Below are 24923 nucleotides of genomic sequence, written 5' to 3'. Positions count from 1 at the left end.
TCATTTTGCAGTTTGAAGTTCAATTACACAGTTATATGTCGATATAATAAATACACTAGTTAAAGAAAGGGGTTATTATAATCTTTTTGGGTGTATTTATCGTTCTTTATATTTATTTACACTATAGTGTATTGAAAAAATAGGTATAAATATACTTTTGCTTATACAGGTAACATACCAGACCAAATGTGTAACAAAAAAAATATGAACAAGCAAGGTGCCTGCAAATAATTGGTATTATTGCACATTTTTCGTTCTTTTCGCTAATGATATCAATTTTCATAAAATGTATATATATATATATATATATATAAAGGGGAAAATAATTATAAAAAGAAATGAGAATAGTCACACATTCTACTTTTATGTTATACTAATTAAGGCTAATGCTTTTGTTTTTATATTTTCTTTTACGGCGTTAAGACGAAATAACAAATTAGAACAAAGTAAAAACGGCTTATATATATACACCTTCATTTTTAAGGTGAAGATTATTGTTACATAAATTCACATTAAAAAACTATCCATTTTATTTTATTTTTATCGTGAAATAATGAATATCCCATTGTGCAATTTTCATTTCCTTGCTTATTTATTATTATTATTATTTAAAAGGGGTAAAAAAGGCAATATGCTTTTTTCGTATTATTTAATTTTTTTGCTGCCATTTTGCACATATTGAAATTATGCCAGTTTTATTTATTTTTTCATTTACTTTTCGCGTATTTTATTACATGCTTACCATTTTTTTTTCATTTATTTTTTTTATTTATTTTTATTTTGATAAGCATTTACCGATACAAAATTATTATGGAAAAAATAATAGCATTATATGCTTTAGGAATAGCCGTATTGCAAATCATAAAGTATGCATAATAGCTTACTAAATTTATGTATCATTAATCATCATACCTTTTAAATCAAAAACAAATTTTTTCGTTTTTTTTTTGCTGTAAAATTATATTCTCATACTTTTTATTATTTGGTAAATTAACATATATATATGTAATTATACTGCCGATGCGGATTAAATACATTACAATTCGTATATATTAGATTTTTTTTTTTTTCAAAGCTTATGCGGCATTGTCATAATGTTTCATTTTTTCTAGCCAAAAGGGTTTATTAATTTGATAAATAAATTATTTTTATTAATTATATTCATATCTATTCAACATTTTTTAACTTTTCCCACCCGTGAGAGCTTCACAGTGTCATTTTTTATATTTTTTGAAGATAAGTAACTTATGAGTTCTAGATTAATGAGAAAAATAAAAGATCTCCTTGACATATTTGACTAAAATAAAAATACAATGAATAAATATTATGCAAGATTTATACATATTTTAATCATATTAATATTTTTTTTGTTTATAAATAAGTGTGAGGGTGAATCAAAAAATAAGAATGAAAATATTATTTCCCCAATACACTCTTTTAAATCCCCATTTCAGATCGAAGATTTAAACAATGGATGGGTCATAGATTATTCATCAGCACCCACTAATAACTATTTAGTGCTTATACCTAATGTATATAATCGAAGGGGTATATTATATAACAATACCCCAATAAAATCAGACGTGTTTGATGTTAATTTCAGTTTTAATATTTATAAAAAACAATATAAAGAATCGATTGATTCAAGTTATTATAAAGATGAACCTGCAAAAAATATTATATATAATGTAAATATAAATGAAAAAGATAAAACAAATGGTTTTGCATTTTGGATATTAGAAAATAAAATATCAGTACAATCACCCATCACTGCTACCGACCCAATAGTTTTAGATGAAGAAGATGTTATATTATATGGTTATAAAAAAACATTTAGTGGTATATGTGTATATTTTCAATTAAAAGAAAATGATCTAGCTGTATATGCATTAATAAATAATGGAAATAAATCTATAAATATTAATAATAATAGTGCAAAAAATTATAATTTAGGTATATTACAAAATAATGGCTTAATCAGTGTAAAAATAACAGCCCAAAAAAATGATATACGTATTTACTTATTTAATGCTAAAACATCAAGTTATATACATAGTTTAACTATAAAGAAAAATTTACCTAAAGAAAATTATATTGGATTTTCTTCCTTTAATTTTAATGAAGATAAATCTATATCTCTTACAAGCGTAAATAAATATCTACCAACATTTGTGGGTATAACTGATTTCAACGTACATACAAATTATGTTGTTAAAGAACCAGAGCAAGAAATTATTGTTGAAAATGATAATACAGAAAGTAATAATGTAAAAGAAAATTATGACGAAGCAAATTACAACGATTTAAATATTAATAATTTGATGAATGATATTGCATCATCTCAAAACGTAGGTCAATCTTCACAAGAAGAAACATTAAGATCAATGCTAAAAATAATTCAAGACTTTGTTACTTATCAAGTTGATGTTGATAAACGCATGTCACAAAATATCGCATTTTTAAAAAATAATATTCAAAGTATGCAAGAAGAAATCAAACAAATACGTAAAAATGTTACTAATAAAACTGATCCAAAAAATCTTCAAAAAATGTTTACTTCTGAATTAAGTGGATTAAAAAATTTATTTCATTCTCATGCACAACATCATAAAAAAAATATCGAAGACATTACAAATCGATTAACTAGCAAAATAGACAATAATTACGAATTAAAATTATTAGCACAAAAAGCTCAAAAATTGGAACATATTATTAATAAAGGAAATAATACCTCCTATTTTTTCTCAGTAGCATTTGCCGCTCTTATCGTTATAACTCTCATAATGATTTATAAAAAAATTAGGGATGTTGAAAAAAAACATATTTTATAATTTTTATTCATATCACATATTATACTTTATTTTATGTATAAATATATATACCCTTTTTTTATAATTTTTTTTATTTTTGTTTTTTTCCATTGCATTGTTGTATTGGTTTGTTATTTACAACTTTATTATGCGGTGAAAAATCCTTATTATGTTTATAATTTATTTATCCAGCTTTTATATTTTTTTTTTTTTAAATTTCACAACACAATTTTTTGTGTACCTTAATTCTCATATTTCATGGTTTCATTTTAACTCTCTACAAATAACATATATACATAGTTGTATATGATTAATTATTTTTATATTATAATAATTTTTTAAAAAAATTTACATTATTTAAAAAAATAATATAAACGATTTCCAAACGTAGGTATACACACCTTTTTAAAGAAACCCAATTTTGTTGTCTTTACAATTTTATTAAATTAAAAAGGTAAATATATTTTTTATTTTTTTTATTTTTCTCATTTTTTTGCCGAAAAAAAGACAAACATAATAAGCACCAAAATGTAGAGCTAGCACTTAAAAGTTCAGGAGAAAATTTATTTTTGAAAATAGACTCAACAAAATTCTCATAACATGTTATGATATATTTACATGCATAATTTATTTTAAAAAAAGAAAAAAATTATTGTCCATATATTATTTTATTCACTATTTATTTTTCCTTTTAAAACGCTATACATAAAAATGCTTGTAAATATACACAGATTTATACTTACAACATTTGTTTAAACTCTCATCCTATATATGCATAATATATGTTAAAATGTAAAATTTTTAATACAAAAAAAAAATTAAAAAATAAGTACAACATATTTAGAAGTATGAATTAATATATTATTTTGGCTTGTACTATTTGTTGTCTATACTTTGAAATATAAATAAAACAAATATAAAGTTTTATACATATATTTATTTACATAAATTATTGTCTTTAACACAAATACGGCACATTTATTTTGTAAAACAAAATGTTTATCACAATTTCAAGATACCTTTTTTTATTATTTTTAATAAAATCATACCTTCGTAATTCGAAAATTTTTACAAAAAAAAAATTCAATCCTCATTTTGTCTTGTTTACATAGTCAACCTGTTGCTACGCTTTTTTTTTTCTTTCTTTTGTCCATTTATTTTACTTATTTATTCCCTTTTTCCTATCTATTTAGACCTATTCCCTCAACACAATGAAACATTCTTAGAGCGTGGATCCCAACCAAACAAGTGATAACCAACATCTAAATTTGCAACTATGCCTGGCATGTTGTCATACATAGTAACATGTTTTTCATGCATATCTTTATCAAACATAAAAAACCAATAAGTGTATGCGTGCACATATTTATTAACTTTTTTTTAAATAATGTTTTACAGAATTAGAAACAACCAACCATTAAATAGTAGAATGCTAAATGGAAGTGAATTAAATGATTGTGATCAATGGACAGACTGGTCCCCATGCTCAAAGACATGTGATATTGGAATAAAGATAAGAACAAAATATAGTAGCAATCCAATTCATTCATTGTTTTGCTCTAAATTTACAGAAACATCTGTTTGTTTTGAGAGAGAATGCCCTGAATCGGCTGAAAGACAACGTCGTGACGAAAAGGAAAAACGACAAAATAAAAAAAAAAAAATGCTAACCAAATATGTTACAATTTTTTGTGTATTTTCAGTAATAAATATAATCATATTGTTAATCTGTGCAATCCTTTCAATCAAAAAGAAAATCATATAAATATATCCTTATTAATTTTGGAAATTCACGACAAAACAAATCGAAACAAATTCACGACAAAAAAATGGTTCGGCTTTTTATTTCAACCTACCTCCCTATATACAACATGCACACATAGACTACATATATTTAGACCAATATAAAAATGGTTTCATATAAGATATGATGTTGTTATTTGATTTATTATCCATATATGCATAAACTTATAATAGAGCAATGATTTATTTTGCTTACATAAATGTGTGTGTATATATTTTATATATAGACAAACAAATACGACTTTTCAAAAGGAAATAAAATAAATATGTCTAATAATCCTTGACACTTTATCCAATTGCTTTTTTGTTTTTTATACCTTCCTATATATTATGCATATATATATGCCATAACAAGTGTGCATGATTACTCTCGAAAATTGCGCAAAGAATTAGTGTCTCGACCCGTTTTATTTTATTATTTTGCCATCTCATTTTTTATCATTTATTATTTTTTAAAATGATAGCATAATATAACAACACATATATCACAATTAAATATTGTAAACAACGAACAAAAATTATGAGCACTTAAAAAAAAAAATTGAATATGAATTGTGAGTATAACCATATTTGGTAAGGGTATAGAAAAATAAATATGACCTTAAAAATTGTATTATTTTAAAGTATATATTAATAATTTTCTTCGTATATATATAACTACCCACCTGGTTAAACCCCGTTTTTCTCCTTGATAGTATAACATCCTTAGAAGGAATAAAATGCTCACCCAATGTTGTATAGCATGGATTGTTTATTCTATGAATGCATAACTGGGGTAAATAGAATTATACAGTTTAATTTGATGAGTCAATTGCCTGGTTTGATTTGAAAAATAACGAGTTAGCAAATATATGCTACACACATGTGTAATCAAATCACTAATGTGAATGTATTTATGTGCACTCATTTTATTTAACCAAAGACAGAATGATAAAATGTGTTAATATATATTTTTTTCGAATACAACAAAAACGTTTCATTTTTATTTTATAAATTTATGTATATTTTTTTATAAATTGAAAAGTTTCAACTTGAATTAGATATGCATAAAATTTTTTTTTTATAGTTTTGTGTAATATATATTTTGTTCATAAAATAATATCACATTTTATTTACATATAATATATTATATATATAATTGTTTATTATCTTTAAATTAATATGGAAAAGTAATTAAAAAAAATATACTAGTACAAATATATGTGTTACTAATTATATTATGGAAAATTCCAGTATTTGGTTGCATACATGCATAAAATAAAAATCGTTTATAATGTACATGCAAACATTGTCTTTAATGAAATATATTTAATGTTTTTTTTTGAATTTTATTTGTTTAATTTGTTATTTTTTTATTTCATTAATTTTTTTTTTTCTGATTTTTTCAAATAATAACACAACGTTGTAACACAGAATTGGTATATCAAAATCCACCAGTCCAAATTACATTATTTCAAAGTGTGCAAGACGAGAGAAAACACTTTTTCAAACTTTGTATAATTTAATTACATTTTAAAGACACATTAAAATCAGTTTTAAGATTATTTATAACATAAATAGGGTTATGCAGAGACGGGTGGTTGTTTGTAAGCAAATATATATGCTCGAAAATTTACCAAGTACATAGAATATATTAATATAAAGCACACAAATTACTGATTCATTACATATAATAAGTACAAATCAATTTTACGGATAAAAATTGCAATTTTATTTTTATTATTAATTTGGTTACGCCTCATGCTGATGTACTTCCTTCAAAAGATTTTTACACATACAGTCAGAAATTACAGGGGGTACCCTTTTTGATTATTTTGCTTAAAACATAATACCCATTTATTTGAAAACATATACTAAGAAAAAAAGACAATATTGTTATTAAAAAAAAAAACGATCGAGCAAAATGGGGGACATTGACAACGTATTAATAAGTATCAAAAAAATAGAATCAATAAAAGAATATTTAACTCAATTTAATAATACTATACAAAATGAGTTTGGATATTTTTGCGGAATAAAAAATAGAACTATAAATCTGGGAATTAATTTAAATGAATTCGATCAAACTATATTTAAACGTTTATATTCATCATGGAGAATGGAAGATCTTAACAATTTTAATGGAAAAAGTGTTATAAGAATTATGGAAAGAAACCCATATGTTATATTCTTTTTATATTTTTTATTTATTTTTATTATTGTTTATTTAACTTCATTTATTTTGTATACTAAATGTTTTAGACGGTTACTGAAAAAATTATTTAATTCATCTAAAAATGATAGTAATAATAAAGATAAAGAAGAAGAATGGGCCAAATCAAATAAAGCAAATAGAAATTCGGTTAGCACAAATAGCAATAGCATTAAAGATAATTATAATAATGAACTTGACGAACTTAATAACATTAATGAAAATGCAGAAAATAATAATGTCATAAAGATTGTAAAAAAAAGAGGTTATAGAATAATAATGAATTTGATCATATGTTGTTTTCTTTCTTGTCTTATTTGTTTAGGAGTTTTGGGAATGGCTATTTTTATAGATGTACAAAAAGGAATTAATATGAATATATGTGGGTTATCAAAAACAATTGAAAAATTTCTTGTTGATAAATGTCCCGATACAAAAAATGTAAATTCGGAATGCTATTCTTTAGAACATGTTGTTACAGATGCTATTTCTATAATGAATCAATATCAAACCACGAAGGAGTTTATTAAAGATAAAACAAATTATAACACCAATCAGACCTTTCCCGTCATTTTAAGTAGGTTTACTCTTGTGGATGTTTTCACCTTTTTTCATTTTTCTAATTTTGTGCACGCTTCCATATTACCACCCATTTTTGCATAAACTTACTTTGTCACATTTGTTTCTTTTTTTACCTACGCAGGATATAAAACCGGATTCAACATGCTAAAAGTGCTTAGAAACAACATCGATAAAAATAATAAAAAATTAGAAGAAGGATATCTTCATACCTATCCAGTTTTAAAAGTGCTTAGAGAATCTTTGGACAATATTATTACTAAGGGAGATACTTTATTAAGCCAAGCTGAATCCATTATTGATACTTCAAAAAATGAAATTTCGAAAATATTTAATGATGTAGATAATACTATAATTAGTGCAGTAAATAAAAATGTTCCCGACTTAAAAACAAAAATAGATCATTTAGAACGGCTTATAAAATCATATGACAAAAAATTTAAAATCCGATATATACTAAATAAATTTACAGCCATAATGATGGCTTTAAATATAATGATAATATTATTTTCATTAATTATATTAATAATAATGTTAGCCTCTACATATTTTGTAATAAAAGGGAAATCAATGGATAATAAATATATTTCAGATTTATTTGGTTGTTTTAGTGGGGCTTTTGGATTCTTAGCAATTATTGTTTTAGCATTAGGAACAACCTTTTTAATTTTATCTGTTTTAGGTGGAACTAGTTGTATTATATCTGATCGAATATTAAAAAATGAATTTACTTTTGACTTTTTAAGTGAAAATAAAATCGGTTATTGCTTAAAAAATCCAAATGGAGGACTTATTGATCGAACTGTTACAAGCCAATATATGAAATCTCTTGATTCATTAAACACAACGGATTTATATAACAGTATTGCACAATATAACGGTGATTTTGATAAAATTAAGGGAGATTATAAAAAACAATCAACAATGATAAAAGATTTTATATGGGTAATCATTCCAACAGATAACAATGAAATTATAAATCAAGCTAAGGCCGAACTTGTTAAAACATCATTACAAGGAACATGTATAACAAGAGAGAATGTTCAATTTGCAGATTATCAACTCATGGGAATAAATTCGTATATGACATATTTAAATAGAATTGGATTTACAGAAGGTTATGGAATGTGCTTTGAAGATGATTCATGTGCAAATGACAACAAAAAATATAATATCAATTATGACTCTAAAGTTACCGACGAAAAATATATTACTGTTAGAAATAAGAAGAGTCTAATTTATTCAGATGAAGATGTTGATAGTGTACTTCAAATAATGGCATTAAAATCAAAAATTAATAAAGATAAAATTTTTGATATTAGCGATTTAGATGGGAAAAAAACGGAAAAAATAACATGGAAAGAATATACACCACAAAATGAGCCTGGAGGAAATAAGACATCCATTGTTCAAACATATTTTGAAAAATCTATTGAATATATAAATTTTGAAATCATTTTAACTTTACTTAGAGAAGTTAGTGAACATATAAATATATTTAAAAATCTTATTATCGAAAAAAGTAATTCATTAATAGAAAATACAAAGTGTAGTAGATTAATAAATCTAATGGCTAATGTAAGACATAATTATTGTGACAATGGTATTTTAAGAATAACTCGATTATCAGTCATACTTATCTCTTGTGGTCTTGTCTCTTTTTGCCTTTGGTACCTTTTCCTTTTTTTTTGGATATACTATCAAATGAAGATTATTTAAGTTCAAATTTAAATCATATTAACTTTCATCGAAAAATATACTTTACTTTTTTACCATAAAAAATATTGGTAATCTCCAATATTTTTTAAATAAAATCCGACATATTTTGTCTTATATATATATTTCTCTCTATCATATTATGCTACATTTTTCTTTTATTTTTTTGTCCTAATTTGTAATAATAATTTATGTATTATTAATTTGATATATTACGTATATATTTTTTTTCATAATTTTTTTGTTTTATGTTTTTATATTTATTGGTTTATCCAATTACAGTAAAATTTGTACAATACCTTTCACTACTTATGATACTTCCATATGTGAAGTGGTACCGATTTATATTTTTATTTGTTTGTTTTTGAATTTTATTATTTTTATTCGTCTTTTTAAGAAACTTTAATAAAATCTAGCTATATATAAATATAATACTTTATTATCTTTATTTTTAATTACAATTTTTTTTCTTTTTTTTGTGGAAAACATTATTTTTCCAATTTTTCGTTGGAGTATAAACCGTTCATATTAATAATAAAGAGACAATAAAAGTGAAAAAGAGGAGGGAATTCTAATTTATATGCTTGTGTGCAAATATATGAACTTTCTACATATCCTTTATTTTAGCTAGCTACCTTTTTATTTTATGAACGGTTCATATTTTTTCCGTCATTTTTTCCGGCATTTTTTTCGTCATTTTTGAGTTAATTAAATGATATTTAAAAATTGAAATATAAAGTTGTTGGTTGTGTTAAAACGGTGAAATACTTAAAAAAAGAAAACAAGAAAAAAAATCAAGTAATGCATAAAAATTAAATATGGAAGCAAAATATTATAAAGACAATAGCATAAAAGTGTGTGCACATTCCTTATGTCATTGTTTTTTTTTTCATATACGGTTCCCTTTAATAAGAGCCAAATATTAAAAGGGTAAAGCATATAGCTTCATATTCTTAAAGAATAGTATATGCACATAATATGGATTAATTATTTTATTGGAATACATTCAATGTTTTTTTTATAAAAGCCATACAAATTTCAGCCACCTTATACATTGGGCTAATAAATATTGTCCAAAACATATTGGCGTTGGTAGCGACAACTCCATTATCTCCTGGATTGGTTAATTTATTTTCTACTGATTTAAGTTTTTTATTATGGGGTACGCCTTGTAACAATAGTTGATAAGTTGCTTTTTCTTCTTCAGACATGGCTGATCCAACTTTAGTATATTTTCTTGATGCGTCATTTAAATCAAAGATAAGTTTTGGAAATAATTGATTAAGTATACTATTTTGCAAAAATGCTGAAATGTTTACATCATAAAAAATTGATGAGACATAATCTAGACCTGGGGTATATATATCTTTATTTTTTGAATATAAGCAAAAAAAGTTTTCATAATTTCGAATTCTGGTATAACCTGAAACATCTTTAAAGGCTTTTTTGATTGATCTATTTGCAACTAAAAGCATATTTTTATCGGGAAAATATTTTTGATAATATTCATAAGGAGTATCATGACTTCTAAATGGCCATGGTAAACCATTTACTAAATAAATGTAACTATTATTATTATATATATCTGTATCTTCTATCGTATGTTTGGTTGGATCGATTACTTCATTTTTATTCATTTTATCTTCAATTCCATCTTTTGTTAAATCTAAATAATTTAAATAAGTAATATAGGTATTCCATTCTCTAATTGCTGAAAGATCTCTCAATGCAAAATTCATACCATAAAGTGATACATCATCTAATTTTCCATGTCCTATTATTTCATAACTTGTTTTATTCTTATCTAATGGATTTTTAAATAAGGTGCAATCATCACTTTTATGAAAAAATTCATTATTTTCATGACCAAATGTATTATTGCGTACGCTTTCACAAATGTTTAAATATTTAGATACTAATTCATCATTAATGAATGTAGTTTTTTCATTTGTAGCTAATTTTTCTTCTGTTAATATTTCACTTTTAGTTTTTACACGAGTTGTTGTACTTTCTTTTTCAGTATTGCCTTCAACATCTAATTCATCTTCTTCAAGTTGAACTTGTTGTAAATATTTTGGGTTTTCATTTACATTTTCTTCACCCATAGGTTCTTCTAAATTTCGATAATTAGTTACATTTTTAAAGGAAACTAAATTTGATGTTTTATATGATCCAACATTATTATTATACTTCGCCAAAACAAACAAAGATACTAAAAAAATATAATATTTATTCTGTTTGAAATTCATTTTTTTTTACTTTATAACTTAATGTACATCTTTTGTTTTTCTCTTATCGGTCTTATTTGCCCTATTTGTTTATTTATTTATTTTTAATTTTTTTTAACTTGTAAATTAAAATCGTTTAAATTGTGTGTATATAATGTATATGCAATTATATATTTTTTTTTTATGTGTGGAAAACATTGACTATTTAAAATGAATTTTAATCTATATAAAAAATTTCGATCTTTATATTAATCGAAACATAATTGTTATATATGTGCATTTATATTAGTGTTGTACAAACAAATATATGAATGAATTAAATCGAATGTATATTAGTGTGGTTGCATTATATATTTTTAAATGTATGTATTATTTTTTTTCATTTATAGATTTAATTACTTTTTATTTTTATTAATTTATATTGCTAACTATTTTCAATTTAACATCTTTTACAACACGAGAATAAGTTAAATCTATAAAAAATTTTAATATATATATTTATATACAAATTTACAAATTTTACAAATTTTACAAATAAAACAAATTTGAATTAAAAAAATTGGTGGTAATATTTACATTAATTTTATCACATTTTTTAATTATTAAAATTTTCGACATATACGATTAAAAAAAAAAAGTAAATAAAACACAAATGTTCTTCTTATAATATATGTTTAATATTGTGTGCCCGTTTTTTTTTCTTTTTTTCGATTAGCCGATTTAGCTACAAATTATAAATACTTTTTTTTTCTATTATATAGAAAATAAACTTTAATTATTACATGCATATATAAAGAGAATTACCATTTACAACTAAATTTCTATTCACATATAAATTGTGAAAAAAAAAAAGATCCATAAATAATTTACATCATAAATATAATAGTAATTGCATTAAGCACTAAGTAAAAACAATCAATTAACAACAAAATCGTAATAAACAAATTGCACATAAAATATGTAGAAATAGAAAAAAAGAAACAAACGATTTATTTTACAAAATGAAAATCGAAAAAACACTAAAAAAATTTTTGTAAATTATGCAATAAAAATTAAAAACGTAATTAAAAAAAAGTGCAGCAATATATAAATATATTATTATGTAATAATCAATAAAATAATTCAAAAAGATATTTTATTATATTTTCAACTGAATGAAATAGGAAAAAAATCATAATAATTTTTTTTCTATATTAATAATTTCCTATTTTCATTTACTTTTTTTAGTATAAAAAAAATTATTTAAAAACGAACTTAATTTTTAAACATATTGTTTCTGATTATAATCGAAGGAAATTATTGGCACAAACTGATCATTGAATGTCTATTAAATGGAAAATATGATTGATTAAATTTCTATATTAGATTTATAAATAATATAATAAAAATATGTTTACACAGACATGTGTTATCATGATTTTCCTTCCATACACAATTTACAATAGTGCATAAAGGGAAATAACTAAAAAAAAGTGTGTATTACATAGTATTTTATAAGTAAAGGAGAATAAATATTTTTACATATTTTTATATATTTTTACATATTTTTACATATTTTTATATATTTTGTGTGCCCTTTCTCATATACTAATTTTCGGGTTTTTAAATTAATTTATTTTTTTTAATTTGTGATAAAAAAATAAACTAACTTCCGTAAGCATCGAAATGGAAAATGGTGGCAATATTTTACAATACATACAACTAATACAAAACATTTTTTATTCTCGAAGAATTGCTAAAAATGCTAAATAAATCATAAAGCAATTCAATACATAATTTTTTTATTGTGTAAAAATTAAACTTGTTTCGATTCCCGTAAAATGAAAAAAATAAAATTTTACAACCCTTAAAAAAAAAGTATGTAACCTATAAAGGATACATAACATGGGTTGCATTTCTCATCCTCTTTCTCATAACAAATGAATATACATTTACATAGGTATGCCCATAAAAATGTATAACAACATATAAAAACAATAAACCAAATAAAGTTTGATTTATATCAGTTCATCTAACAATGCTTTATTTTCTTTTCCATCGTTAAATCATTGTCCGTAAGTGGGCCCGTATGAATGCTTACGTTTTTCACTCTTTAGTATGTATATGTAGCATGCATATGTAACATGCATATATGTGTACACTCCCCCTTTTTGTTTGCTTATTTATGCGATGCCCATGAATAGGTACTGCAGTAAAATAAGCCAAGCTTTATCACAAAATATTCATTATTTAGTATGTTACATAGCCTTATGAAAGACTAACCATCTTATATATAAACAAAATAAAAAGTGATGTAAACTTATATAAGAAACATAAAATATGATAGAAAAGGGGGGGGGTAAATGTGAATAATATTATGTGATAAATAAGAAATGCATTAGATAGACCCAATAAACACATTAAATTTTATAATGACGAGTTGAAAAAAAACAAAGAATGTAGTTCAAATAAACTGTCCTAATATACCTATTTATAAAATTAATTAAAAACTTATAATTTTTTTTTCAAAAGTTTAAGGTAAAAAATATATATTTAAAATGGTAGGGCATATCAAATTGAAAGTATAAAAATTGTATAATTGTGCATAATTTTGTATAATTTTTATAATCTAAATTTAAAAATAATAAAATTTCATATTATTGAAAATGTTAGCCCTAGTAAAAATACCTAAGGGAAAGAAAAAGTAAAAAAAAAAAAAACAACAGCAAAAGTTTATCAAATATAGTACTACAAAATTAGTCATATATATAGAATAAACAATCGAAAGATAAAATTAAATAAAATTTAGAATAACATAATAATAATTATTATAGAATGATAAAAATAAATAATAATAATAAGAAGAAGAAACAAAATGTAATAATATTATAATATATAAATTGTAGGAAGAATGATTGTGAAAAAAAAAAAAGCAATACTTGTAGTACTACCGAGAAGGGTATAGAGAAAAATATATAATAGTATAAAATAAAATTAATAAATATATATATAAGAAAAAAATAAAAAATATATATAGTAAAAAATAAAAATATATATATATATAATACCATTTTTATTATAAGATAAAATTTTAAATAAAAAACAAAAATTTTTTTTAAAAATAATTTAGATCTTATTTGATAATATATCAACGATTTCTATAAATTATAAGAGGGAATAATATAATCCATAATTTATGAAATTTGTTTGAAAAAATAAAAAAAAACAAGACGAAAAAATAAAGAAAAAAAATATAAATTTGCATACCTTTACTATTTATTAGTTATATGCCATCAAGAAATGAAAATAATATTTTCATAATTAATCCTTTCTATTGATATATAATAACTAGTAAATATTTTTTTCTCTATATTTCTATTTTAGCTGACAAAAATATATATACATATATATTGTGTATAAAAGAAAAATATGTAAACTATTTCATAATGTGGAGGTAAAATGAAATCAAATAATATTATATTTACAAACATATCCAACAATTATTAAACTAAGGAGGAAAACTAAACAAAAAAAATATAACAATAAAAGAGAAACCATATATAGTGAATTTAATTATTATATTAAAATAATATAAAGAAATGGACAAGAGAAAAAAGAAAAACAAAAAAACGGAAATAAATGATCCTGGTGATGAAATTAATAATTCTGAAAAAGAAAAAGGGGGCACACAATTTGATGAGTCATATCCGTTTGATAATTCTGAACCTAATCACATAAATGAAAATCATAATCTTAATGATGATAAACAAAAACATGCTAATATAAAAAATACTAGTGAAAAAAAAAGTAAAAATACAATCAACTCTTTTGAAAATGATATACATGAATTTTTACCACAACATGTGGATAATAATTCAGACATTTTTCACATAAACAAAGTTAATAAAATCGAAGAAAATAATATAAATAATAATGAACAAAATAGAGATCCTAATGATCGTCCTGATCCCAAAGGGAATGATGAAAGTGATTTTGAAAAAAATGATAAAAATAATAATTTATTAGTTACAAATGAAAATGTTAATAATCATTTTGAAAACAGTGATGGAAATAGTAATCAACAATTAAATAAAAATGACGATATAGATGAATATAATGAACATTCAAATAAAAGTGAGGATACTGATGAGGATAGAAGTGGTCGAAAAAAAAGATCTGTCAAAGATAATGTCTATGAAGATTTTATAAGGGAGTATAAAAATTTACAATCCCTATTTTCATATAATAAAACTATAATGAATGAAAGTTTTGATCCAATGCCGAGTATTTCTGAAGACGACAATAATAACAGCGATAAAAATGATAATGAACACAATGAAGATATAAAAACTCCCTTTGATGAAAATGTAAATAAAAGTGCAACATCATGTAATCATGCAAACCCTGATTATTCAGCTACATATAATTTAAACAATGATGCAGCTGCTATATCGGATGCAAACAAAACTAGAGAAAAGACCAATGAACAAGCACGTGAACAAGCGCGAGAAAAAAAGGTAGACGAAACCAACAATCACCACGCCTCGAACCAGTTAAATTACCCAACCAATAATGATGCTAAAGAAAATGAAAATAAAAGTCTTTTGAGTGAGAAGGAAAATGAAAATGATAAAGAGAAGACAGTAGAAGCTAAAAATAATGATACCCATTTTGGTGAAGATAAGGAACATATGGAATTAAAAAAAGAAATTAAACATAAAGAATCTGAAAATCAAGAAAATAAACAAAATAAACAAAATAAACAGAATAAAGAAAAAGAAATAAATGATAATGTCCCAGAAAATGAAGAAAATATAATATGGAAAAAAGAAAAAGATATCGATGAAACTTCTAAAAAAAAAGACGATCATTATATACAAAAAAAAAATACAATCACACTACAACCACAAGAAATAAATTCAAGTAGCAATATAAGTGTAGCTAGCATAATTAATGACAATCTTAATGATTATAATCTTTATAAAAAAAATATAGCAAAAATGGATATAGATCAAATTCCCAATGATTTAAAAAAAAAAACACATCACTCAATTGATAATAATGAACATAAAAATAATCGAATAAGTGCAGAAATTCAAAAAAGCAAAAGTGAAACAAATAATATAAAAATTAAAAAAGTAGAAAAAGAAATGGATAATCAAAATTTTTATATAAACATTTTAGATGAAAATGGTAAGGATAATTCCAAAAAGGACTTATATTTAAATAATTCATTTTATTCATCAAAGCGTGATAATAATAATAATGCTAAGGTAAAGAGTGCTAAACATGTAGACGAGATAAATCCCAAAATAAAAAAAGTGAGTAAACATCAAGTTACCTCTGATGAAGGTAGCGAAATTGATGAAATTGGTCATGATAATTATAGCAAACATCGAAAAAAAGATATTAAAAAAAAAAAAATGGAAAAAAAAAATAATAATACTGAAAATACATTCGATTCAAAATATCTAAACGATGACAATATTAGTCTTTCTTATTTTACTGAAGATAAAAAAGAAGATTATGATTCAAATCATGAAACCAAAGAAACATCCCATGAATATGGAAAAGTTAAGAAACATATAAGAGAACATAAAGAAACAAATAAATATAAAACTGTCAACCCTACAATTGTGAATAAAATAAAAAATATAAACAAACATACAGATTTTAATATAAATAGTTTAGATAACCAACTATGTAAATTAGATTCACCAATAAAACGTGACAAACATCATAAAGAGACAACGAAAAAAAAATCAATCCAAACTTCAAGCTCAGTTAAAAAAAAACATACTAAACATAGTAGTAAAAGAAATAAAAGAGAAGACGATGGAAATAATAGTGATATGAAAGAATGGGAATCCAAATTTCTTGAAGAAGACGAAGAAGATGATGAAGAAGATAATGATCCATATTTGGCAATTATAAATGAAAAAAAAAAAAAAAAAGAAAGTAAACATTCAAAGAAAAAAAAAATACATACAGTAAATGAAAGTTTTAATAATTCCATATCTTCAGTTGATGATACTCAAAGTGGACAAGAAGAAGATGAAAATGATCAAGCTATGCAACTTGGATTTTTTAATTTTTTTGATAAAAGAAAAAATAATGAACATATAGTAAATATACAAAAAGAAGATAATGAATTCGAAAGAGAAGAATTAAATTATAAAAAAAAAAAAAAAAAAAAAAAAGAACATAATCGAAAGTCGAATGATATATTAAAAGATGATGCTAAATTTGAAAATAATATAAATAACTTTTTTAGTTCTTTTTGGGATAGTAAAAATTTAAAAAAAAATAATAAAGAAGATTTATACAACCTTAATAATGAAAATAATAAAGACATGTATTCAGCTAGCAAAATGGAAAAGAAAATGAATAAACCATATCTTTATATTTCAAAAGAAGATAACCTAAATGAACAAATAGATAGATTAAGAAGAGAGATCGCTCAAAATAATATTTTAGACGAGCATGATAAACATATAGATGAAAGAAAAAATGACATTAGAAAATTACTTCATTGGGAAGATGAAAAAAAAGGAAAACATACTAGCAAAGATGATAAAAAAGAAAGAGATAAATTTCGAGAAAAAGATAAAATAAAATATCGAGAAAAAATGAGCTATCCCAATTATGAATATAATAAAAATTATGTTGAAGATAGACATAAATATAAAAAAAATAATTTGGAAAATTATGATGAATCATTTAATCCGTATTCGATCGAAGGATATAACTATACTAGTAGTGATCATGAAAAAAGAGAAAGTGAATTAAAACGAGTTTACAATAAGCATGAAAGAAAATATATGGATGGAATGGGTTTAAATAAAAATTATGATGCAAGTTTAAAAAAAAAACACCATAAAAATGAAGACAAAGAAAATAATTATTACTTAGAAAACAATAATGATAACTCTACTGTAAATAATAATGGCTACACTACAAAAGGGCTTGGATTTTTTTCAAGTAATTTTTTTCATTTAAAAAAATTAATAGAAAAAAAAAATGTTGAAAATAATGATTCAATAAAAAGAGAAAATCCATTAGATAAATTTTATGAGAAAAATGAAAATAATTCAAAAAATGAAAAAAAAAAATTAAGTTCTTTTGATATATTTCAAAAACTTATAAATAATAAAGGAGGGTCAAAATATGGGAAAATCGCTGAATCTTATAAAAGAGAAAACAATAATGTTGCAGAAGAACTTTATCATCTTTCAAGAGGAAAAGGAAGTATAAATGAATATACAAACCATCATGAAACAGCACAAATAAGTGATGGATATAGTGAAAAGGTAGGGCATAATGATATAGATGATTATACAAATTTTCAAACTTATAGAAGAAATCCAGATGATCGCGATCGAAGATATTATAAAGATAGACGTGGTGAATATCATGAAAATGAAAAACATGAAAAAAATAGTAAACATAAAAAACATTCTGAATATAAATGGAAAAAAATAAACAAAGAATTAATAAATGAACATACAGACAATATTGAAGATGATGAAAAATCTTTGAAATTTCGAAAAAATTTTAATTCAAATGTAACTAGAACAGTGTCAAATGAAAGTATGGTAAATGAATTTGGTATGGATAAATTAAATCAACAATTTACAGATGATGAAAAAAATGAAAATAATAATTTAAATAAATATGAAGAAAAAGATGATGAGATTTATGAAAATGGTGAAAGCTTTTTATATTCTATTGACAATTTTAAAATTGTTAAAAATATTCTACTATCTTTAGAATTAACTAATGATAATAAAATTAATAAAATTCGAAAAATATTATTTTATTCCTCTAGTGAAGAAAAAAAAAAAATTATGGATGAAATTTTAAATACTCTCTACATATATCCACAATTATATGTATCTTGTATAATTTGTTTGTTTTATTTATTTATACTAGATAATGATTTATTTGAAAGAAAATTTTCACCAGAAGATTTAGTCTACCTATTTAATGACAAAATAGATTTTCGTTATGCTGAATGGTTTTTAAAAACATATTTATTTTACAAATATAAATTTTCAAACTCTTCAAATTCATATTATGAGCATAAAATTAATATTTGTGATGATGAATTATTTGATGAATCTCTCAAGTTTAAAGATGCTGCAATTGGAAAGGACAAAATGCCAAAAACAGAAAAAGTGAAAAATGAAAAAACTGGCGATATAAACAGCTTAATTAGTGAAAAAGATGATACACGTGGTAATTCAACTTTAGATGGTATAGAAGGAAATGAAAAGGGAAAAAAAAAAAAAAAAATAAAAAATATGATATGCGATAATTTTTTTGAATCATATAATTCAAGTGGAGATTCAATGGATAATTATGTTTATTGTCAAAATGAAAAAATAGAAGAACGAAGTAAAAATAATGAATTAGATAAACATCCTGAAAGAAAAATAGATGAAATTTGTAATAAAATTGAAACAAATGAATATGTAGGATATAATGAATGTAAAATGTTATTAAAAATATGTTTAACTAATGAAAATATTCAAAATATTAAAATGTTATCTGAAAGTAAAATAAGAAGTTTAGTTATTTCCATCTGGCTAAATATCCGTTGTTCTAGACCCAAAAAATATTTTCTAAAATTAATATACAATTGGATAAATAATAAAAATGATGACTTTAATAAAAAAAAAAATTTATTTAATTTGCTGAAAGCAGAAAAGAAACATAATAAAAAAATAACAAAAGCATGTTTTAATTATTTTTTAAAATTTTTAATAAAATATAAAGAAAATTGTTCAAATGATATTATATATACTTTATATTTAATAGATGAACATGAATTAAAATTATATTCAAAAAAATTTATTGAAAAAAATCAAATTAATATTAATCAATTTATATCTATATGGAATATAATGTGTATATTATTTTGGGATACTAAAAAAATACATAACTTTACTTTTTCAAAAACTAATACTAATAATTATTATTACGATTTTATGCTTATATTTTTAAAAACATTCTATGAATATATATTTTCAGCTAATTCACAAATGTCACAAAATATGTATTTTAAAAAAATGAGTAATATTAGTGGGGTATCTACAATCAATTTTTCAAACAGAAGTTATAATAAACTTTCTTCTAAAGCTTCTTCAACATATGCTGAATCACAAAACAAAGGAAATTACAATGATGAGTCCGACGATTTCAACCTTTTTGATGTTGAAAATATTATCAAAGATTTCAATTTTAATGATATTGTTAATGTTGAAGTAAATTCAAAAAATTTAATGCATTCCCCTCGTGATCACATTCACGATTCCCAGGGAACTCATCCCTCCGAGTCCATGGAGTCAGGTATGTCACACCCATCATTTTGATTGCATCGCAACAGTTTATTTGCATTTGTTTAATTTTGTTCTGTTTCACTCGTTATGTTCTTCATCCATTTTCACATTATATTTCTATCCCCCCTTCATCGCAGAAAACCGAGAGGAAGCTGAACAGTCCGAGCAAGCCAAGGAAAACACAATCGGAATAAAAAACATGCTCAAATTCATAATACAAAAAAGCAAAAAGGAAAAAAATATGATATGCTGTAGTGATGTTAATGAAGTTAAATTGCTAGTATTTTTAGGTATATGTATAAAAATAGTTATATGTAGAATTTCAAATTTATTAAACGCAAAAGCATGTTTAGAACAATTTTACTACTTCATAAATCATAAAGTATTGGGTTTAAAAATATTTAGACATTCTCATATAGTTTTAGTTTATTTTATTCCGTTTTTCAAAAAATATTATTTTTTATGGAAATTTATTGAGCATGAAATAGATCCAGAAATTATTAAACTCATAAATGCAATTATAAATAACTTAGAGAACTTACAAAATAATATTGGAAATAATCCCATGTTATATCCATACAATCGTAGTAATACATCATTACCTGAAGTAGAACATTTTTCTCTCCCTTCAAAAGATAAAAATTTAAATCATATCTTTAATAATTTTTCTAACCAATGTAAAACGCATGATTATAAAACAGGCTTCTCTCACAGCATATCAGTAGAAAATGCCAATTCAAAACAAAACATGTTTATGCATCAACAAAATAATTTATCAATGGGTTCTGATTTACCAGAAGCAGATCTATTTAATCTAAAAAATAATAAAAAAAAAAAAAAAAATACTGAACATTTTGAAGATTCACATAACAAAAACAGACGACATCCTCATGATTATTCTGAATTTAATTTAAATAAAAATTTTCATAAAAACCTAATTAATAATATTAATTATTTAAGACCGAACTCTTTATTTAATACCAATGAAAATTGTGATCAAGGTATTACATACGATGACATGTTTAGAGATAATGATAGTGAAAGTGAAGATAATTATTTTGATAAAGATAAAAATAAAATTTGTAATGTTAAAGAATATATTACAAATTTACATTTTAATAATTTGCCAGATGATCCTACTTCTTTGAAAAATGATGATGAACATAAAAAATCGGAAGATAAAAAAAAAAAAAAAAAAAAATTAAAAAATGAAAATAGTAAAGAAGAACAAGAAAACGGAGAAGAAGAAAATAGTAATAATAAAGCACAACAAAAAGAACATAATAATATTTCAAAATTAAATGATCAAAATGATGATATTTCATTTTATAATATGCCAGATAATGAACATGCAGAAAATAAAATAACAAACAATACTAGCAATACTCGAAAATATATGCATGAAAACAACTTTAATGAATATAAAAATGGAAATAAAAAAGGATTACCAACCAGTTATACTCATAAAGACGGCTCAACAAGTTTTGATGAAGATAAATATAGACAAAGTAATCGATCAAATACTCCTCAAAGTAATGGAATTAAAAAATTTCCTACTATTTCCTATGAAGATGCTGATAATTCAAATAATATGATGGATAAAAAAACACAAAAAAATTATATAAATATAGAATTCGATAGAGAAAAAAAAGAAAATATTGTATCATCGAAAAAGTTAAGTAATATTGAAAATATTAAAGGATTTAATAATGGTGATAATTATAATAACAACAATGAAACAATAAATAATCCTAGAACGATTCAAACCAATGCTCATACTACTAGCTATAACAGAAGTAATAATATGAGACCAAATGATTATGAACAATTTATAAGAGAGAAAGATAAAAAAAAAGATTTAAATATTTTACAAAGAAAAGGAATATCTCTTGTTAATTCTACAACAAATAATAATTATGAAGAAATAAATATAGTTAATAATAATGTAGAAAAAAATAAACAAATTAATTCAGATAAATTAATACAAAAACGACCTAAATATTTAATGCTACCAATTGATACAATTGAATTAAAAAAAATGCAAAAAGGAAAATTACGACATCCACCTGTCGGTTTAATAAATCTAGGAAACACTTGCTACTTAAATAGTTTATTACAAGCATTATATAATACTGTTTCATTTGTTGTTAATCTATACATTTTTAATATTGATGATAGTAAAGATTTAAAACATATTAATAATAAAAATATCTCTAATGAAATGCCCATTAAAGATAAATTATCATATAGCCCAACCAATACAAATATAAATAATTATACAGCAAGCTTACTTTCAAAACGATTTTTATATGAACTCAAAATATTATTTAAATTAATGACTACAACAAATAAAAAATATGTTTCACCAGATAATATTTTAGGTATACTTCCTCAAGAACTTAACAATAGAAATCAACAAGATGTTACGGAATTATTTAGATATACATTTGAACAATTAGGAGGATCAGAAAAAAAATTTCTAAGATTAATATTTTCAGGAGTTGTTATACAAAAAGTTCAATGTCAAAAATGTTTATTCATTTCAAAAAAAGAAGAAATTATTCACGACTTATCATTTCATGTTCCTGCAAAATCAAATAAAAAACAGTCTATCCAAAAATTCTTTGATACATATATTCAAAAAGAAAAAATTTATGGCAACAATAAATACAAGTGCTCAAAATGTGACAAAAGACGAAATGCCCTCAAATGGAATGAAATCATATCCCCCCCTTGCCACCTCATAATAATTCTTAACAGGTAAAAAAAGAAAAAAAAAGAAAAAAAAAAAGAAAATTATTGTAATTTTGCCCATTTTCATAACTTGCCACTTGCACTTCCCCCCTTGCAGATACAACTGGTCGTTTAGCTCGAATGAAAAGAAGAAAATAAAGACGCATGTCAAGATTAACAAAAAGATAGTTGTAAACAATTTTGATTATCGATTGTATGGAGCAATAATTCACAGTGGTGTGTCAGCATCATCAGGCCACTATTATTTTATTGGAAAGAAATCAGAAAAAGGTGATAATTCAAAAAATGAATGGTATCAAATGGATGATTCAGTTATTACTAAAGTTAGTTCTAAATCTATAAACCGAATTTCTAAAGATCCCTCAAATGATCATACTCCTTACGTTTTATTTTATCGTTGTAAACAAGCTCCGGTTTCCCCAAGCTTATACTTTTAACCGACTTTATTAAAACCGCAACAACTTTATTAAGTTTTTATTTTACATGTAGTACATCTCTGAATGAAAACCCCTTTTTAAGTTATATTTTTTGTTTAGTTTTTCCGTTTATATTTGTATATATAGGAATGCATACAAATATGTGTATATATGATGTATGCGTTTTTTTTGTCCCCTAATTAATTAATGAATATTTCATCCTCTATAAAATGTAACCTTTTTAGTAGTTTTCATTTCTTTGTTATTATATATTACATATAATTTGATAACTTATTTTAATTCATTTTTATTTTATTTAATTTAATTTAAAGTTTGTTAATAATTTCAAACAAAATTATGGCAACCATAAGTCCTATACTTCTATACATAGATAAACTCTAAGTTGGGTTTCACATCGATCGAGAATTTTTTTTCTCATTTTCCAATTTCTACATAACTATATTTCATCATTTTGCTAATCATATTAATTAAATTCTTTCTTTCCTTAATTTATAATATCTACATTTTTACTTCTTTACATATTTTTAAATAGTTAAATTATTTTAAAATATTATATATATCACAACAATTTTATTCTCTAACCTCTTTAAACAATCTTTTGCACCACCTTTTCAAAGAATAATACTTGCATTTTTTTACTTACCCCATTTTTATCTATTTCCCTATTTCCATTAATATGTTATTTATTTTACAAACTCAAATTTTTTTATTTCATATTATAAAAATTTTTTCAATTTTCTATCTATATAGATTATAAAAAAATATCTATATATCTTGTATATTAATTATATGTATATAAAAATAAAATTACTCTCTAACCTGCAAACAAAGCATTATAATGTAGCCAATATATGGAAGGATCAAACTGTCAGCTCTAAATATATTCCCACTGTTTTTTGTTTTGCTTTTTTTTTTTCCTTTTTTTATTTTTAATACAAAAATTTTCAATTAGCAAGCCAAAAGGATATTATAATTTGTTAGGAGAAAGAGTATACGTTTTATTTAGCTAAAAATCAAAGTGCCCACCTCCATATATACAAACAAATACATATCGAGCAACACCATACCTATTGCTTTTAATATAT

General features: G+C 23.0%; 5 protein-coding genes across 5 annotated transcripts; 4 read left to right on the top strand and 1 right to left on the bottom strand.

Moving 5' to 3' along the window:
• Positions 1-1313: 1313 nt before the first annotated feature.
• PVVCY_0200900 (parasite-infected erythrocyte surface protein) lies at positions 1314-2831 on the top strand (the record flags this gene model as incomplete). The annotated part of the gene is made up of 1 exon (XM_008628124.1): positions 1314-2831. The coding sequence occupies one exon, from the start codon at positions 1314-1316 to the stop codon at positions 2829-2831; it is 1518 nt and encodes a 505-aa protein (XP_008626346.1).
• A 974-nt stretch (positions 2832-3805) lies between these two features.
• Positions 3806-4897, top strand: PVVCY_0200890 (thrombospondin related sporozoite protein, putative; the record flags this gene model as incomplete). Its single annotated transcript, XM_008628125.1, has 4 exons — positions 3806-3863; positions 4004-4058; positions 4209-4512; positions 4841-4897. 4 exons carry the CDS (start codon positions 3806-3808, stop codon positions 4895-4897), a joined length of 474 nt encoding a protein of 157 aa, XP_008626347.1.
• Positions 4898-6516: 1619 nt separating this feature from the next.
• Positions 6517-9102, top strand: PVVCY_0200880 (conserved Plasmodium protein, unknown function; the record flags this gene model as incomplete). The annotated part of the gene is made up of 2 exons (XM_008628126.1): positions 6517-7381; positions 7508-9102. 2 exons carry the CDS (start codon positions 6517-6519, stop codon positions 9100-9102), a joined length of 2460 nt encoding a protein of 819 aa, XP_008626348.1.
• Positions 9103-10091: 989 nt separating this feature from the next.
• PVVCY_0200870 (StAR-related lipid transfer protein) lies at positions 10092-11348 on the bottom strand (the record flags this gene model as incomplete). The annotated part of the gene is made up of 1 exon (XM_008628127.1): positions 10092-11348. The coding sequence occupies one exon, from the start codon at positions 11346-11348 to the stop codon at positions 10092-10094; it is 1257 nt and encodes a 418-aa protein (XP_008626349.1).
• A 3557-nt stretch (positions 11349-14905) lies between these two features.
• PVVCY_0200860 (ubiquitin carboxyl-terminal hydrolase 1, putative) lies at positions 14906-23838 on the top strand (the record flags this gene model as incomplete). Its single annotated transcript, XM_037634466.1, has 3 exons — positions 14906-20657; positions 20785-23407; positions 23499-23838. 3 exons carry the CDS (start codon positions 14906-14908, stop codon positions 23836-23838), a joined length of 8715 nt encoding a protein of 2904 aa, XP_037490062.1.
• Positions 23839-24923: the final 1085 nt, after the last annotated feature.

The sequence above is a fragment of the Plasmodium vinckei genome (assembly GCF_900681995.1).
Source record: "Plasmodium vinckei vinckei genome assembly, chromosome: PVVCY_02".
NCBI classification, from domain to species: Eukaryota; Apicomplexa; class Aconoidasida; order Haemosporida; family Plasmodiidae; genus Plasmodium; species Plasmodium vinckei.
Note: the sequence above shows the minus strand (reverse complement) of the source record. Positions and strands in the feature narration are given on the sequence as shown.